Below are 17,747 nucleotides of genomic sequence, written 5' to 3' on the forward strand. Positions count from 1 at the left end.
TTGCAAGTGCTTCGTTTGACAAATCTGTCAAGTTATGGAATGGAATTACTGGGAAATTTGTTGCCGCTTTTCGCAGTCACGTGGGGTCTGTTTATTTGATAACGTTTGATATTTTTGGGCATTTATACAGAAATAATATTGATATTGCTCCCATTTCTCAAGTGTTTTCAAACTAACTCATCAACATCATTTAGGGGGTGTTTGGGATTGCTTTTTCAACCTGATTTTTTGGTTATTGTGTTTTGAAATCGCAAAAAATCTACTTTGAGTGTTTGGTAAAAAATAAAAAAAAACTGTGTTTTTACGTTTTGTAGAGATCAAAACGTGATAATCCAAAAGTAGGTCACCCCTTACTGCAGAAAAACGTGATAATCCAAAAACTGATTTTTACGTTTTGTAGAGATCAATATATATATATATATATATATATATATATAGGATGGGGTTATTGTAAAAAAGACCAAAAGTGTGAGAAAGGTAAGAAAGAATCTCAACCATTAGATCTAAATTAATTGAAAAGGGTATAATTGTTAATGCATTAACAAATTCAAATATGGTAATCCTTGATTTAAGGATTTGGAGAGAGAAAATCTTTGATTTAAGGACTTATAACCGTCCATAACATCATTCATTTTAATTTTTTTTTGCATCATTTACAGAATCAGAGCATGTTCATGACATGGTGTTTTAAATAAATTCATAATTCAATTCATGGTGTTTTTACAAAAAAATATAACACCATTCAGTAAAAAAAAATATAACACCATTCAGTACACAAAATAACACCATTCAGTACAAGATATAACACCATTCGGTAAACAAAAAATAACACCATTCAGAAACAAAATAACACCATTCAGAAACAAAATAACACCATTCAGAAATAAAATAACACCATTCAGAAACAAAAAACACCATCCAGTAAACAAAAAATAACATCATTTAGTAAACAAAATAACACCATTCAGTAAATAATAGAACACCATTCAGTACAAGAATATAACACCATTCAGTATATAAATATAACACCATTCAGAAAAATAAAATAACACCATTCAGAAACAAAATAACACCATTCAGTAAATAATATAACATCATTCAGTACAAGAATATAACACCATTCAGTAAATAAATATAACACAATTCAGAAAAAGAAAATAACACCATTCAGATCAGACCGGCAAAGAGATTTCCGCCAGTCCGTCACTGTCTCCGGCGACTAACCGGCGAACAATCAGAAACACAGAGGCAAAGGCGATAGCTTTAACAGGAGCGACAATCGTGACTCCGGTGTAGCAATACGAACAGGAACGGTGGTGGTGAGGGTTCGTGTTCCGCACCAGATCGATAATGGCAGAAGACTACGATTTCAGCGGTGTTTCTGATGCCGGCAACCAGATCGATGGTTTTTTTATTGAGGATTGAATATGGAAGAAGAGAGAGAGAGAGAGAGAGAGAGAGAGAAAAATTGGGAATGTATGAGAGATTCTCACGAAATTGCAGGAATTTTGATTTACAAAATGAAGATAAAAAGACACAATTGCCCCTAGATATTTCAATTCAGTCCAAATTAACAAAAATATTTTAAAATTTGGTCCATATTGATCTCAACCATTAGATTAAAAGATCTAATGGCTGAGATTCTTTCTTACCCTTCTCACACTTTAGGCCTTTTTTACAAGATCGTAACTCTCTCTCTCTATATATATATATATATATATTTGCCAAACACTCAAATAGTTGATTATCTGATTATTGTGATATCAAACAACATAATCAAATCCAAACACTATCTTTCTGCAGCACGTTTTGTTACAGCTAATTATCTGATTCTGATTATTCAAAACGCATAATCTATTTTCAAAACTCAACCCCAAACACCCTCTTAAAGTTTTAGAATCTCATAAAGAACTTGGGAAATTCACAAATAGTACAACAAACCTTATCTATGTTACCATAACTGAATCAAACCCATCATTGTCTTCCAACCAACCTATGCATGCATTTACATCTGGTTTTCTAGAAGCTTAGTAAGTTCTTCTCCTTGAGGCTTTCTGTAGTATCCTTGATGGTTACCTCCATCGGAGTAAAGTGAATGCCTAGGCTTTCCGCCTTTGCCCTTGATACATAGTAAGGTAGGGGATCCGCAGACTTGCTATCTTTATACCTATCAACATTAAAGTAATTCAGTTTTTGAGTTGCATATTTACACCTAGAATGATAATATTTAATTTCCAAAGAAGGTGAAGTGGATAAAATAGTCAAAACAGCCTGAATATCAATATAATATATTTATATTTCTTTAATCATATTGTCTATGTAGATTATGTTGTTTATGTGGATCTTGTCATCATGTTGTCTTTGTGGATCATGCTGCCCATGTGTTTACCTTTCAGAATGGCCAAGACCCGGGCATAGTTTATCTACAATCTTCATTATCTCCAAAGATCGAACCACTTTACCAACAATGCAGTATCTGCCATTAGCTTTCGGGTTCTCAAAAGCTAAAATATTGCAGTAGCAACATCCCTCACATCAACAAGTCTATAAATTCCGTTTGAAATTACTTCTTTTTCTGGATATAATAAAATCCAGTCACTTACTACATAAACCATATGTGATTCGTACGTATGAACAAGTCAGTTATAATCGACAATTACCGTTCTTTATCAAGCTCATAATGCCCTCAGAAGTAATGTTGAGAGTTGGCTGGAAGAAAGGACCGATCACATATCCAGGATTTATAAACACCAACTCCAAACCATTCTATTTGGCAACACAGTACATGTCGAATGGAAGATGTTATGCTTTAGCCAATCATCATCATTGGCCTTTGGTGCATAGCATGAGCGCCTAACCACCAGACTCAACCCCACATCTCCAGCCACCTCCTCATCTTCATACTCAGGCTCCTCATCATAAACCGGGCCATCTTCATAAGTCTCACCAACCTCATCATCGTCTTCCCATCCATCAGGTTCGTTAAACAAGTGTCTCTTCCCATCCCTCTTGCACTCTGCCTGGCGATGACCCGTCTCTCCACAATTAAAACATTTCATGTTACTAGTACCGGTCCTTTTAGAACTAGATCCAGAAGCGCCACCACCCGGTTTTGCTTGGTTGGGCACAAAACGAGACGCCACATTGCTTGAACCCGAACTACCTCCTGCCAAGGCAGATGAGGCTGAACCACCACTACGTTGGTTTTGTTTTTCAAAAACCAGGGCACGCTGATGTGCATCAGAAATAGTCATCGGATCAAACAAATTCACTGACTCCATAATCGAAAGCCTTAGACCACCAAGGTAACGAGAGACAAGTTGATCTTCAGTCTCTTGAATATCGTTTCGAGCCACCAATTGATAGAACTCTGTTGTGTAATCTTCAACAGTTTTGGATCCCTGCATTAACCTTTGTAACCGTTGGTACATTAAACGCTGATAATTATGAGGAATAAAGTTGGCCCTCATGCACTTCTTCATTTTCCTCCAGGTTGTGACCTTTGACTTTCCCATCCTTTCACGAGACAGTTTCAGTTGTTGCCACCAAGCAGATGCCCTACCACGTAACCTGGTAGCGATCAAAGGAACCCTTTTGTCTTCGGGAACCTCTTTGAACTCGAACACCTCTTCAACCACAACAAGCCAATCAATGAAATTTTCTGGATTCAAAGTGTCACCATCAAATTCTGGAAGGCTAGTTCGCATTCCCGACTCCCAACGCCGATTACCCTCTCCACGTTCTCTCCTTGGTCCCCCTTCCTGTTCGTCATCGAAATCCAAACCATCACCAAATGGGTTACTAAGATCAGTACCATGCCCATCATTGGGTCCTTGCCTCCTACGATTGATCAAGTCAGCCATTCGATCAGTCAACTGATTGACCACTTGATCCAAACGTTGATCCATTCTTGCCATAAGTCGCTGTTCTAATTCCCGTTCATACACTTCATCGAGAGGCCTGGTGTTGTTTCTCCTCGGAGGCATTTTGAGCCAGGAATTCGGCTCTGATACCAACTGATGTAGACCAGGAAATGGGATACGTAATCGGACCTGTTGATTCACACATAATAACAAGAACGACTCTTCCAAAATTCGTTGATTCTCGTAGAATACCGAAAATTGGGGTTTCACACTCAAAACACACACAAGTGAATTGGGAGAGAAAAATGACTTTTCATAAACTTCAAAACTGATTATCTTCCTCCCTTTACATCCATATAAATAATAACGTAAATTGAAAATGGGCCTCAAAACACATTTAGGCCAAAAGCTAGAATGAAATAAAAGTCCACGAAAAGCACTAAAAACATAAAAATATAAATAACTCGTAGAAATAAGTGTTTTTGGGCCCGAACGATGACCCAAACCACCTACGGTGTTTGTAGAAAGATGGGCTTCGTTCCCACGGTCGTTTCGCCTGGTCGCACGCCCAAAACGGACACTTGTAGCCCAAGTTAGAGCCATTTTAGTGAAGCCCCTTTTGTCACGCGATCTTGGGCCTCCAAATACAAGATGACCCGCTCCTCCACACTTGGGCCCGCATCAAGCTGAGAGACAAAACACTTTGAAAACTACGTTTTTGTAACTATGTCTCACCTTTATTGATTGTTAATGAGTGCCTATATATGCATTACAAAGTAAAAAAGAAAACCAAATAAAACAGAAAAAATACAACTAACATAAAGTAAATAAGACTCCTCTAAACTCGGTCTATAACACCCGGCCTTTTGTACCACCAATATTGTCCACTTTGCCCCTGACAGTTTGCCCATCTAAGAACTCAGATTTGTTTTTGGTTGCCCTCTTGGAGAGGGACACCATTTATACACCATGATACCATTCTTACCGTGAAACTCGAGACCTCATGGAGAGGGACACCATTTTATACACTATGATACCTTTAGGACAAAGATTTCCATTACTCACTAGGTTAATTAGAAACCCGTGTATTACAGTGTATTACAGGGGTTGTACAAAGAAGTACTAAATAGTTAAGATTAAGATATTGTAAAACGATAATTTAAGATAAGATATGATTGAAATTAGGTAAAAAGAGAAGACGAATGGGTGAAATAAAAGAAGCGGGGAAAAGAGTATTGGGCTTATAGAATTGTTATAAGTGACAACCAATTACTTATTTATTAGGTATAGATTATTGCTTGTTGAACACTACACAATTCAGGATCTAAGATTCCATTCTCCGATTGTATACAAGCAAACATATGAAGAACTTATAGGTTCATAAATTTCTTCTCTTTCAGGCTTTCAACGGTATCCTTGAGGCTTACCTCTAATGGAGTAAACTCAACACCTAGACTTTTTGCCTTTGCCTTCGATACACAATATAGTTTCGTCTCCACACATTTGTCTTTATACCTATCCAAATTTGAACATAAAAAGTAATTAACCCCAACTTCCTCTTAGATAATACTATGAACAAGAAAAATGAGTATATAAGTAGGCCAACTGTATTAGTAATTACCCTGGACAATAGCCAAGATCAGGATAGAGTTTGTCTAAGATCATCTTGATTTCAGATGACCGAACCACATCCCCGACGATACAATATCTACCATTAGCTTCTGCTTTCTCAAATGCTAATATATGCGCAGTAGCGGCATCTCTCACATCAACAAGCATGTAGATTCCATCCGCAAATACTTCCTTTCCTGCATATTTAAATTCAAGAACTTCAATGCAGGATCTCATTGTTTGAAATGAACTTTAGCTATAATGGACTATTACCAGTTTCTATAAACCTCATAAATGCCTCTGAAGTGAAGTTGAGAGTAGGTTGTAAGAGAGGACCAATCACATAAGCAGGATTTATGACCACCAAATCCAAATCATTATCCTTTGAAAAATTTACAGCGGCCTTCTCAGCCAGAGTCTTTGAGAGTTGATACCACAACTAAAATGAATACAAATTCATTCATTAGTTACAAGGAAAATCATCAATCAATCATTTGACCAATGCATTTTATGAAAATAGCAGTGACCTTTAAATTTATTAAGACTTACCCTCACTAAAACGATGACATGTGTGCGGTTTGCGTCAAATGAACACAAGAATATGGGTATCTCGCATCACGCCAGCACAAAAATATGCCTATCTTGCGCCCAAAAATTTCAAGTAAAAAACTGTAAGGATTTCTAGGGTTTTTCTTGGATGAATAAATTGTTCATACAGAATATGAATTGATAATTGAAGTTCGTACATGATGATGAATACATATACAAGCGGCCGATAGTTAACTGTAAGGATTTCTAGGGTTTTTCTTGGATGGATAAATTGTTCATACAAAATATGAATTGATAATTGAAGTTCGTACATGATGATGAATACATATACAAGCGGCCGATAGTTTAACCGCTACAAACTTTAGGTTATAAATAAAATAAATATAATACATGTCACACTATCTAGATTATAATATAAATGTTATTATCTAATACTCTCCCGTAAGCTAGATAGTCTCCATATTTAGACGAATCTTTAGTCTTGAGAAGTCCTTATTTTGTAGTGCCTTGGTCATGATATCTGCTATTTGATCCTTAGTTGCACAGAACAATACTTCTACTTCTCCCTTCTTGATTAGGTCTCGGATAAAATGATACTTTACACGAATGTGTTTGCTCTTGCCATGATAGACGGGATCTTTTGCTAGGCAGATGGTTGACTTGTTATCACAATAAATTGGTATTGGATATTCTATCTTACCTTGAAGTTCGTCTAGTATGCCTTTGATCCAAATCGCTTGACATCCGGCTAAAGATAAGACCATATACTCTGCTTCTGTAGATGATAATGCCACAACCTTCTGTTTCTTGGATTGCCAGGAAATAGGACTTAACCCTAGAAGAAATACATGACCTGATGTGCTTTTGCTGTCATCTATATTTCCTGCATAATCACTATCACTGAACCCCATCAGTTTTCCTTGTCCACCTTTCGAGAATATGACACCTTGATTTATTGTTCCTTTAATGTATCTGAGTATTCGCTTGCCCGCTTCCCAGTGATTTTTCTTTGGATGTTCCATATACATGCTGATCTTAGTTACTGCATATGTGATATCTGGCCTGGTGTTAGTAAGATACATGAGACTTCCAACTAGACTTCGATATATTCCTTCATCAGCAAATGTATCCGAATCCTCTTTTGACATTTTTACTCCATATTCCATAGGAGTAGAGACTGAGTTACACTGCGTCATCCTATATTTTTCTAATAGACTTTGCATGTATTTTCTTTGAGAAAGAGTTATGTTTCCATTTTCATATGAGACTTCCATTCCAAGAAAATAGTGCAGTTTCCCCATGTCAGTCATCTCAAATTCTTCCTTCATCATGCTTTTAAAAGCATTAATCAAATTCCTAGAGTTGCTTGCTATGATTAAATCATCAACATATAAACATATCACCAACTTTCCTTCGTTGGTGTCCTTGATAAATAACGTGTGTTCATATGTGCACTTCTTAAACCCGTGAGACTTGAAATAGTTGTCTATTCGACTGTACCAGGCTCTAGGAGCTTGTTTTAATCCATATAGAGCACGTTTAAGAAGACATACCTTTTCTTCATGTCCTTCCTTGATGTATCCTTCAGGTTGCTCCACATATACTTGTTCATTTAAGTTTCCATTTAGAAAGGTCGTCTTTATATCCATTTGATGTAGATACTAGTCGTTCCTTGCTGCTAGTGCTAGAACTAGCCTAACCGTTTCAAATCGAATTACAGGAGCAAAAACTTCTTGATAATCTATCCCATACTTTTGTTTATATCCTTTTACTACTAACCTTGCTTTATACTTGTCTACATTCCCATGTTCATCGAACTTAGTCTTGTAAATCCATTTTATTCCAATCGGTTTCTGATTCATTGGAGGATTTACAAACTCTCATGTTTGATTTCTGTATATGGACTCTATTTCTTTGTCCATAGCCTCTCGCCATTTCATATCTTTGCATGCTTCTTCATAGGATGAAGGATCTGTGTTGGCATAGAAAGCAAAGTTAACGGATTGACTGTCACCATATTTTTGAGATATCTCTTCTTCAGTGAGTTCCCGTGTGTTCCTGTAAACGCTTCCTATACTTCGAGTTTTGATGACCTCATTTTCTGAATCAGTAGATGAATTATCACTGTGTTGAACTGTGGAGTTTGAATTTTCTGTAGGCACATGATGATTGGTTGAATCTGTGTTTTCGGTAGTTCCTGTTACTTCAACTCTGTCCGAACTGCTTCTGTTACTGATATCTGAACTTTCGGCAGTATCTCTAAATTCATTAGAGACATCATGTGCTGGTTCTTGATTCAACTGAGATCTTGTGACTGAACTACCTCCATCATCCATCATAAACGGTATCGATGTGGAGTTGGATTCAGGTATCCATGTCTTACTTTCATCGAATATGACATCTCTACTGATTATGATTTTATTTGTGAGAGGACTGTATAACTTATACCCTTTTGTAGTTGTATTGTACCCTACAAACACCGCTTTCTCCATTTTGACATCAAGCTTACTACGAAGCTGTTTTGGAACGTGTACATATGCCAAACATCCGAATACTCTGAAATGCTCTACACTTGGTTTTCGTCCATTCCAAGCTTCATATGGCGTCATACCGGGCCTCGTCTTTGTAACTGTTCGGTTCAATATGTAAGTAGTGCAGGCCACTGCTTTGGCCCAATAACTGTATTGTAAATTCTTCATATTCATCATGCTTCGACTGAGTTCCATCAAAGTTCTATTTTTTCGTTCTGCCACCCCATTTTGTTGTGGGGTGTGGCTATTCGTTAATTGGTGGTGTATTCCATTTAGCATTAAATAGTCTTGAAACGCTTTGCTACAGTATTCTCCTCCACGATCAGATCTTAGTGTCTTTATTTTGTGATCTGACTGTTTTTCTACAAGTGCTCTAAACTGTTTAAAATAATTTAGAGCTTCTGATTTGAGTTTGAGAAAATATACCCATGTTTTTCGTGTGAAATCGTCAATAAATGTGATAAAGTATCTGCATCCACAATAGACTCTGTCTTCAATGGGCCACAAATATCCGAATGAACTATCTGTAAAGGTTTATTAGTTTGCCACATCGACTTCTTCGGAAATGGCTTTCTAGCATGCTTACCCGAGATGCATCCTTCACAAATATTTGATTTTTTCGTGATTCTTGGCATTCCTCGGACTAAATCTTTATTTCCCATTTCAAGCAAAGTGTCATAATTCACATGCCCAAATCGTTCATGCCAAAGAGTGGAGATATCAGTTGTTGTCATGGATAATGCAAGTGATATGTCATTCCCGGGGTTAAAAGGAAACATCTTGTTATTTGTCATTTTAATGGTCCCTACGATCTTGTCGTTTGTATCTTTGATAATACACCGTTCCTTAATAAATTCTACTTTGTAACCCTTTTGTAGCAGTTGACCTACACTTAATAAGTTGTGCTTTAAACCTTTCACATAAAACACATTTTGAACCTTCTTTTTTTGACCTTTTATTGAGATCATTACTTCCCCGATCCCTTGAACTTCTAATCGTTTATCATCACCCGTTCTTACTTCCTTTTGAAGTGATTCATCTAACTTGACAAACAAACCCTTATTGCCTGTCATATGATTGCTGCACCCGCTATCCAAGTACCAGCAATCTTCCTTAATCATTTCTTCCATGTTAAAAATCAAAAACATGGTATCATCTTGGTGCTCATCTAATTCATCTTCCTTATGAATTAAAACATTGTCAGACTTATCATCTACGTCTTTCTTCGGACAAAACTTTGCCGTATGTCCGAGTTTCTGACAATTAAAACATCTAATAGAGCCCCAAGGTCTGCCTTTGTTCCTACCCCGTCCCCTTGCTTGTCCGGATTTATCCGTATTCGAATTCTGCATTTGAAATGCATGTTCCATAGGAACATCATCATATAATTTCATTCGCAGTTCATGAGATTGAAGTATACCCATGAGTTCTTCGGTGGACAGATTCTCCAAGTCTTTCGTTTCTTCTACAGTAATAACTACTGACTCGAAATTACGAGTCAAACTTCGTAGAATTTTTTCTACCACTCGTTGTTCACTGATTTTTTCTTCATTCATCCTTAATTGATTCACAATTAGGGTTGTTCTGTTGAAATAATCTTCAACAGTTTCCCCCTCTTTCATCTTTAAAGAATCAAAACTACATCTAAGAGTTTGTAACTTTACCATTTTTACGCGATTTTCTCCTCTGTAGGATTTGTGTAGTGTGACCCATGCATCCTTAGACGTTTTCGCCATTGCAATACGTTCGAAGACTGTTTCGTTTACTGACTGGAAGATAATATGCAGCGCTCTTCTGTCCTTTTTTGTTGATTCCCGGTTTGTGGCAGTGGCATCTTCCGAAGGATTTGTTCCTAGTTCTTGGAATCCGTCTTCTACTATGTTCCATAATTCCTGAGATTCCAATAAAACCCTCATCTGAATATTCCAGTGATAATAATTTTGCCCTGTTAGTTTTGGAATCTGTGTTTGATATCCGGTCGCTGGAATCCTTTTGAACGGAGAGTAATTTGGAAGAAAGAAACGAGATCTGGAGTTCGTTTTTGATAGTATTTGATCGATGCGTGTGGCTCTGATACCACTTTGTAAGGATTTCTAGGGTTTTTCTTGGATGAATAAATTGTTCATATAGAATATGAATTGATAATTGAAGTTCGTACATGATGATGAATACATATACAAGCGGCCGATAGTTTAACCGCTACAAACTTTAGGTTATAAATAAAATAAATATAATACATGTCACACTATCTAGATTATAATACAAATGTTATTATCTAATAAAAACTAGAAACCAAAAATAGGCACTTGCTTGTCCAGGGTTTCCGTTTATTTAAGTTTGTCTTGCAAACTTTTTTTGGCTCTCCGATATGCATGATTTCAAAACATAAACAACATCACGTGTCATCACGCATGAGGCATGTTTGTAAAGTTTTTGCACCGCATTGGCGCAATGGAAACTGGTGAAAGGCCATTTCTTATAAAAAGTTATCAAAGACTATTATTGTAAATGTGTTGATCAAAGGGCTAATCTGATGATTTCCCCTTAAGTATAACATCGAGCCAATTGACTATAATCATTAATATAAAGAAAACAAATTGAAGAAACATAACTATTATAAATCCGAGAATTTGTCGGTGAAGATTTGTGGGGAAACCGGGTGTGGGTAAATACTTCACCTGAAGGGTCACCAACATTTACTACCAACAGATTGCATACACATTCATCATCAACTGATGTATTACTAGACGATTAGTGACACCAACTTCACTGACAGATTGCTGAAAAATTCCCTATGTTTTTCTTTTGTCATATATTTCACTTATAGATTATTAAAACTTTCCTAGTTTTCTTTTTTGAATGGCAAAGAAAATTGTAGGGGATTTTTCAGCAATCTGTTACTCTATTTCTATTCCTAAATTACACCAAATTAATCCTAATCTACCCCATACCCGGAATTAAAACTCTGGTCTTCTCCCCAAAAGACAAAAACCTCTGCCACTCGACCAAAGCTAACGTATACCTTTCTCTGCTCACAAATGGCTGGATCTGAAAACCAGGTTTCATCCACTACACCACATCGAAGTTTGTCGCAAAACAAAACCGCAGCCAATGAAGACGTCAAGACCACCCTTTTCAAAGATTGAACTTTCGCAGCTGATTTAAGAACATTCAGTGTCCCCTTAACTGCAGGATCCAACAATTCCATCTGACACACCCAAAATATATCAAACTTGAATGCACCAACAGTTTATAACATACTGATTACAATTATAAAAACTTGAGAGCAAAAGAACTAATAACCTACCTGTGGGTCATCAACTGAAGCAAAAGTTACAGGAGATGCTGTGTGAAAGACACAAATGCAGCCACTAACTGCAGAATCAAATGATCCTTCTGTAGTCAAGTTAGCTTCAAACAAAGATAGTCTTTCTTTAGCTCCATCAAGAGCAAGTAGATGCTGTGTCTCTTTTGGGTCATCTGCAACATGTTTTACTATGTTTAGTAGGATTGATCCAAACTGAAAGATAAAATAACAAAGAGGGAGAGAGTGACCAAGGGACCGGACAGTAGCATGAACGGTGTAACCACGGTCAAGCAAGAGCTTAACGAGCCATGAAGCTATGTACCCAGAAGCTCCTGTAACGCAAACCACCTTTCCTTCTGCACTCATGTGTCTCAAACTTGTGAGTTTGTGGATAAGTTGTTGGCGGTGGACTTCAGTAGCAGGGAATATCAAACCATTTGATAGTAAAAATACAAGAAAATTTTGTAATGTTATGATATTTTGACTTTTAGTATAATTTTTATGGGTTTTTTCTAAAAGGATATGATTACAAAATTATACTAAAAGTCAAAATATCATAACATTACAAAATTTCTGGTGTATAAATCATATCCTTTTAGAATATAATAAAAATCTAAAATCATTGTTCTAAACCGATGTGTAGTGGGACATTATTCTAATACCTCTTATTTTGGCATAAAACGACATGTGGCATATGAGGCATTATAGGAGGTGAAGTTCAAAAATGGTGTAGTGGTATAATGCAAATATTATTTTTTTTTAGAAAAGTAAACAAAAATAATATTATGAGAGTTGAAATTTTCTTATTGGCCATTTAATTTTCATTCGTACCTGTTTGAAGAAACCCCAACAACAAATTTTGGACGAAAACACCCCGGGGACGATGTGTGGTACGTTATGGGGCCAAAACACACCCAAATCACTCACCAATACAGAGCTTTATATGGAATTTCATGACAAGGGTACCATATTAGATTATACATGATTTGATTACCCGAAATATACATGTTCATTACCTGAACCATACCATAAACATTTCCGTTTTTATTTTATTTTGTCTTTTGTAATAGAATAATCTGCTAGTTTTTATATGTTTAACTAAAGTAGAATCTAGTGTATTACACATGTTGGTTAGACGTAATGTTATATACTTGCTAATAAAATAGTTTTTTTTTTAAACTCGTGTATTGCACGGGTTGAATAAACCCTTGTATTACACGGATTGAATAAAATATAATATAATATGCTATCACACAAAGTCGTCAAGATATCTCTTTAAAAATGAACTTTGACGTGAAAGTTATAAATTATGTTAACTTATTTTTTATAGAACATTTTTCCCAATTGGGTAATAAATTATCTTAATTTAGTTAATGTGTACATAGTCATTTAAATATCTTTTTAACACTTTTAAGTTAATTTAAATTGCAATTACAAAAAGATAAATACATGTAAAAAACTAAGAACTAAATCTTGGATTTTTTATACCACTATCTTTTTTATTATTTGACATATTGTATAATTACCATTCATACCATCTAACCACGTTAAGTATTTTAAAAAATATATAAATCACTAATAAAAACAACTATTGTCGTTATCCTTCGGTTTTCAATACATTGACGAACACAATTTTGAACTTGGTGATATTTGAAACCTTTAATGGCAACTTTTCAGTTAAAAAGGTTTATTTAGTTATTTGGAAACTTAATATTTTTTAAAAGATAATTTTCTATATTCGTGTTGTTTATATGTATATGATAAATGTTAATTCAATTAAAGTGTACATAGTCATTTAAATATATTGTTAGCACAGTTAAGTTAATTTCAATTGCAATTACAAATAGGTATCATTTTCATACCCAGTAAATCCCATCAATACCAAAGCTAGGGTAGGGTCTGAGAAGGGTAAGATGTAGACAACCTTTGTGACACCTTCAAATTTCACCTGCGGAGTTTTACCGCAAGGCGCGTGACAAACCAGGATCCCAGACACTAATCATATAGAACGACCTCTATATGAGTAAAAATGAGTAATTCAAACCAAAGTAAGTTGCACAATGTGAACACCGATTAAGATTTTTTTGATCCATTGAATCAGCCCAATAGGTCCTTTTACTCCAGTGAACTTGCTTGGTTTCCCGTCCGGGAATACTTTGTAGGGATTTAATCCCATGCCTAGAGAATTGAATTCGAAAGGAGTTTTTAGGGAAATGTGTATACGATAGGATCGATTTCAGACCCGAACGAGTCGATCAGAAGAGTTTTGCTCAATTTAAACGGCGGAAACAGACAAACTGAGGTCAATTCAGCAATGAAATCACTTTAAACTGTCGATATTATTAATTAGAAGACGTTTTACAACGAGTCGACACTTCGGCAGCACTTCGTGGCTCAAACCGGAAATTGATACCTGATTCCACTCCAAATAACCTATTTATAGCTAGTGTGATTTCGCTTGAATATATCTCAAGCGGAATCACCACCATTGTTTCGAGCGAAATCAGACAAATTAACTCAAGCGGAATCACAAACTATTTAGTTTCGCTTGAAATTGACCTAAAGTCATTTCAAGCGGAATCACCACTAATTCTCACTTTCTTGATTTTCGTGCCCTGATCTAACTAGTTCTATACAAGACGAAGTTGACAAACGGATGTACCAATAAACTCCCCCTCGGATGTTGACGGAGTCTCCAGTGTCGAGTCCTCGCATCTTCAGTCTTTATCAGTCTTTGGGCTTCTCTTTGAAGTATCTGACGCTGTAAGTATCCTTAAATCTTCTCTCTTCTCTTTCTGTTATCACCAACAAACTCCTCTCTAACAAATACTCTCCCACTCTAATATTGAATCTTTAAATTCATCAGCATCAGCAATCTCAGGATCAGAACCTGACTCTTTGTCATACAGACTCCCTCTCTCAATCAGCTGGGATCGCAGTCTGGCTTTCACAGGTTCAAGATCGTTGCCTGGCTTATACTTTGCTCTGAATCAAATCCTGGCTCTCTTTGATCACAAACTTTTCATGATCGATTAACCCAGCTCTTTCTCAAATCTTTTATCCCAAGATCACCTAGCTCTTATCCTGCACAAATCTCTACCCCAAACATAAGTTTTCACTTTAATGAATTTCCACTCTGCTTACCACTTGTAGAGCAAATCTTAGAATGATTTAATCATTTAGAATCTCTGATGAATCACTTGTAAGATAGACTTTTAAAACCTTATACACACAAACTTCCCAAACCTGTTCGTCATGTTTAGCACTTGAGATTTTGAAAATCAGCTCTTCAACACCAGTTGTCGAAAATCCTTTTGAATTTTTCAAAATTTATGCTAAAACACACTAAAATCTTTTTGGATTTTTGATAAAGAAATGCAGTAAAGAAATATTACAGACAATATTTTTGTGAGTTTGTATAAGAGGATCATATCAGTTTCTGGGACAAATCACCAACACTGTTAAGCTTCATTTCATTTTAAGTTCAAAACAATTCACCTAGATTGTCAGTATACTGGTCAACTTAAATTTTCACACAAAGTTCAACTGTTTCGAGATACGAGATTAATATTTTAAGGACTTAAACTTATTCGCATATCCCACCACTTGAATATACTCCCGTATCCAGATCACAATATTCAGTCTTACAGGTGAGTATACCACAGATGATATCTGTAAAGGGGTTAGATGCGAAACCGTGAGAGCTCAGGTCAGAACTTCCGTTCAGCAGAGAGATGACAGTTCGACTTTAGGTGTGTCCCCTTTAGAGGATCTTTTCTTCAACAACAATGATTAGCATTTTTCAATGTTTCATCATTTTTTTATGCTGAGGGCGGCGCTATATTTCAAGCATTTACAGAAAGTATTATACGGGGACTAGGCCATTGCTTCCGCAAAATCAGAAGTCCCGGGATAATACCCCAAATATCACTGAGTATAAAAACCTAGTATTTCAGAAAGAGGGACCTTTCAAACAAGATTTCGGGGGTTACCCATATATCCAAGAAATGTTACCCACGATATAAGCAAGTTTGAATTTAGGTTTATATCTCGAAAACAATTCACTGAATGTGCAAAAACCTACTGGCACATCCACAGTGAGATTGTTTATCACATTTTTTACTTTCCATATCTTTAGCCTGTTGTGATAGTCTACTGATGTACTATCATTTCCTCTTTTTCACAACAAAAACTCATTTTTCATTTTATCATGTTTTTGGCTTTTTTCAAATTTTCTAATGTTTTTGGATTTTCTGAAATTTTTACTCCCCCTAAAATGCAAACATATAAGAAAATTTGAAAACAAACTGTACAGAAATATGACAACTGTTGTTTCAAGCCTCAATTCGCCATCCACTTGACATAAACAATCAGAACTCCCCCTTACAACAAACTATTTTCCCATTAAAATTTCAAAACACTTAAGTTAATTTGTTTTAATCAAAATGGTTTTTCCGGAAAATAAGTTTAGTTGATTTTACCATTTGTAGGTTCGGGGTAAACTCATCACATTGTTCATCTTTAACCACTTGTAGAAAATCAAGTACAAGTTAATGTCCCTGATTTACCACTTTCAAGTAAGCACAATCAAACCTATGTACCACTTGTAAGACGAAATCACTTTTCGTGATTTTCTCAAGAAAGATGCCGATTCCTGCTCCTCGCTTACCAACCTGGGAGCTCCGGCAAGTCAGGTTTTTCTATTCAAAGAATATATCCACCCAAGCCTGACCAGCCTTGGGTGTTACCGAGCTACTAACACTCGGTTTCTTACCTCCCATCTTTTTCTCATAGAACTCTTTAACCCCTTTGACTTTTCGGTCAATCATTTTTCCAAAGACGTGTTTTACTTTGGGGTTAAATGCCTTTTCAACATCGAAAACCTTTTTGTCAGAGTAAAATTGGTTTGAAATCTCAATTTTACCAATTTTCTTCTTAAAATTTTCAGCCCGAAGTGGTGGAAAATTCTCATCATCCACAGTCGGAACGGATTTTTCACCATTTTCCTCAACCTGTGGCTCTTCTGATTTTGTGGAATCAGATTCATAGCCAGAAGATAGCTCCTCTGATTTTGATCTACCAGAATCATCGCTAGAACTATCAACAAACTTCTTAACAACCCATTTCTGGTTGTCAGATTTAGCTCTTTTCTTGTAAAATCTGTTTGAACATTCACCAAAATTCAAATTTTGAATTTTTGAATAATTTTGTTCTATCAATTTGCGGTTCAAACTCAATCACTTTTTCTTTCAGTTTACGAGATACTCCCTGTTTTGATTGTATTGCCTTAGAACAGTCTCTGGCAATATGTCCAACAAAGTTGCATTGGAAACAGGTTTCGTATCTTTCTTCTGAACAGCAAACTTCATCTCTTCTTGCTTCTTAGCAAGGAAATCCCTATTTGATTGCTTCCAGAAAGGACTTTTCATCTCTTCTTCTGAGCTTGTTCCTAAAACAAAATTCATTTTTGATTTAAAATCTCGAACAAATTTTTCATTTTTCTGATTTTCTGGAGGAATAAATCCTAAACCTTTCTTTTTGAAATTACAGTTATGGTTTGGTTTCTTTTGAAAAACAGAAACAGAACCGTAACCTTTTTTCTTGTTTTCTCTTTGTTTAGTTCTTGAGGTGTATTTTTTAGGTTTATTAGTAAGATTAAAATTTTTTATTTCAGAAATATTGAATTCTGTTAGTTTGAAAACCTTTTTGATCATTTCTGTTTTGACACCTCTTATTGGAAATTCCTCATCAGAATATAATTTGTCCGAATCATTCAAAGTATATGCCACTTTAAATGTTTCATCATTCAAATTAGATTTTGATAACAGGAATTCTTTATCATAAACTCTTTTGCCCTGTTTTTCATTTTGACCCGGAGTGCTTGAC

The 17,747-nt window shown here is 35.9% G+C and overlaps 1 protein-coding gene across 1 annotated transcript; it reads right to left on the reverse strand.

The window, feature by feature from the left end:
• Positions 1-5,118: 5,118 nt before the first annotated feature.
• LOC110920092 (cinnamoyl-CoA reductase 1) lies at positions 5,119-12,275 on the reverse strand. The gene is made up of 6 exons (XM_022164328.2): positions 12,110-12,275; positions 11,862-12,034; positions 11,577-11,762; positions 5,748-5,913; positions 5,485-5,671; positions 5,119-5,378 (listed from the first exon to the last, which is right to left on the reverse strand). Exons 1-6 carry the CDS (start codon positions 12,225-12,227, stop codon positions 5,234-5,236), a joined length of 975 nt encoding a protein of 324 aa, XP_022020020.2. The 5' UTR covers positions 12,228-12,275; the 3' UTR covers positions 5,119-5,233.
• Positions 12,276-17,747: the final 5,472 nt, after the last annotated feature.

This window comes from Helianthus annuus, chromosome 16 (assembly GCF_002127325.2).
Source record: "Helianthus annuus cultivar XRQ/B chromosome 16, HanXRQr2.0-SUNRISE, whole genome shotgun sequence".
Lineage (NCBI taxonomy): Eukaryota > Viridiplantae > Streptophyta > Magnoliopsida > Asterales > Asteraceae > Helianthus > Helianthus annuus.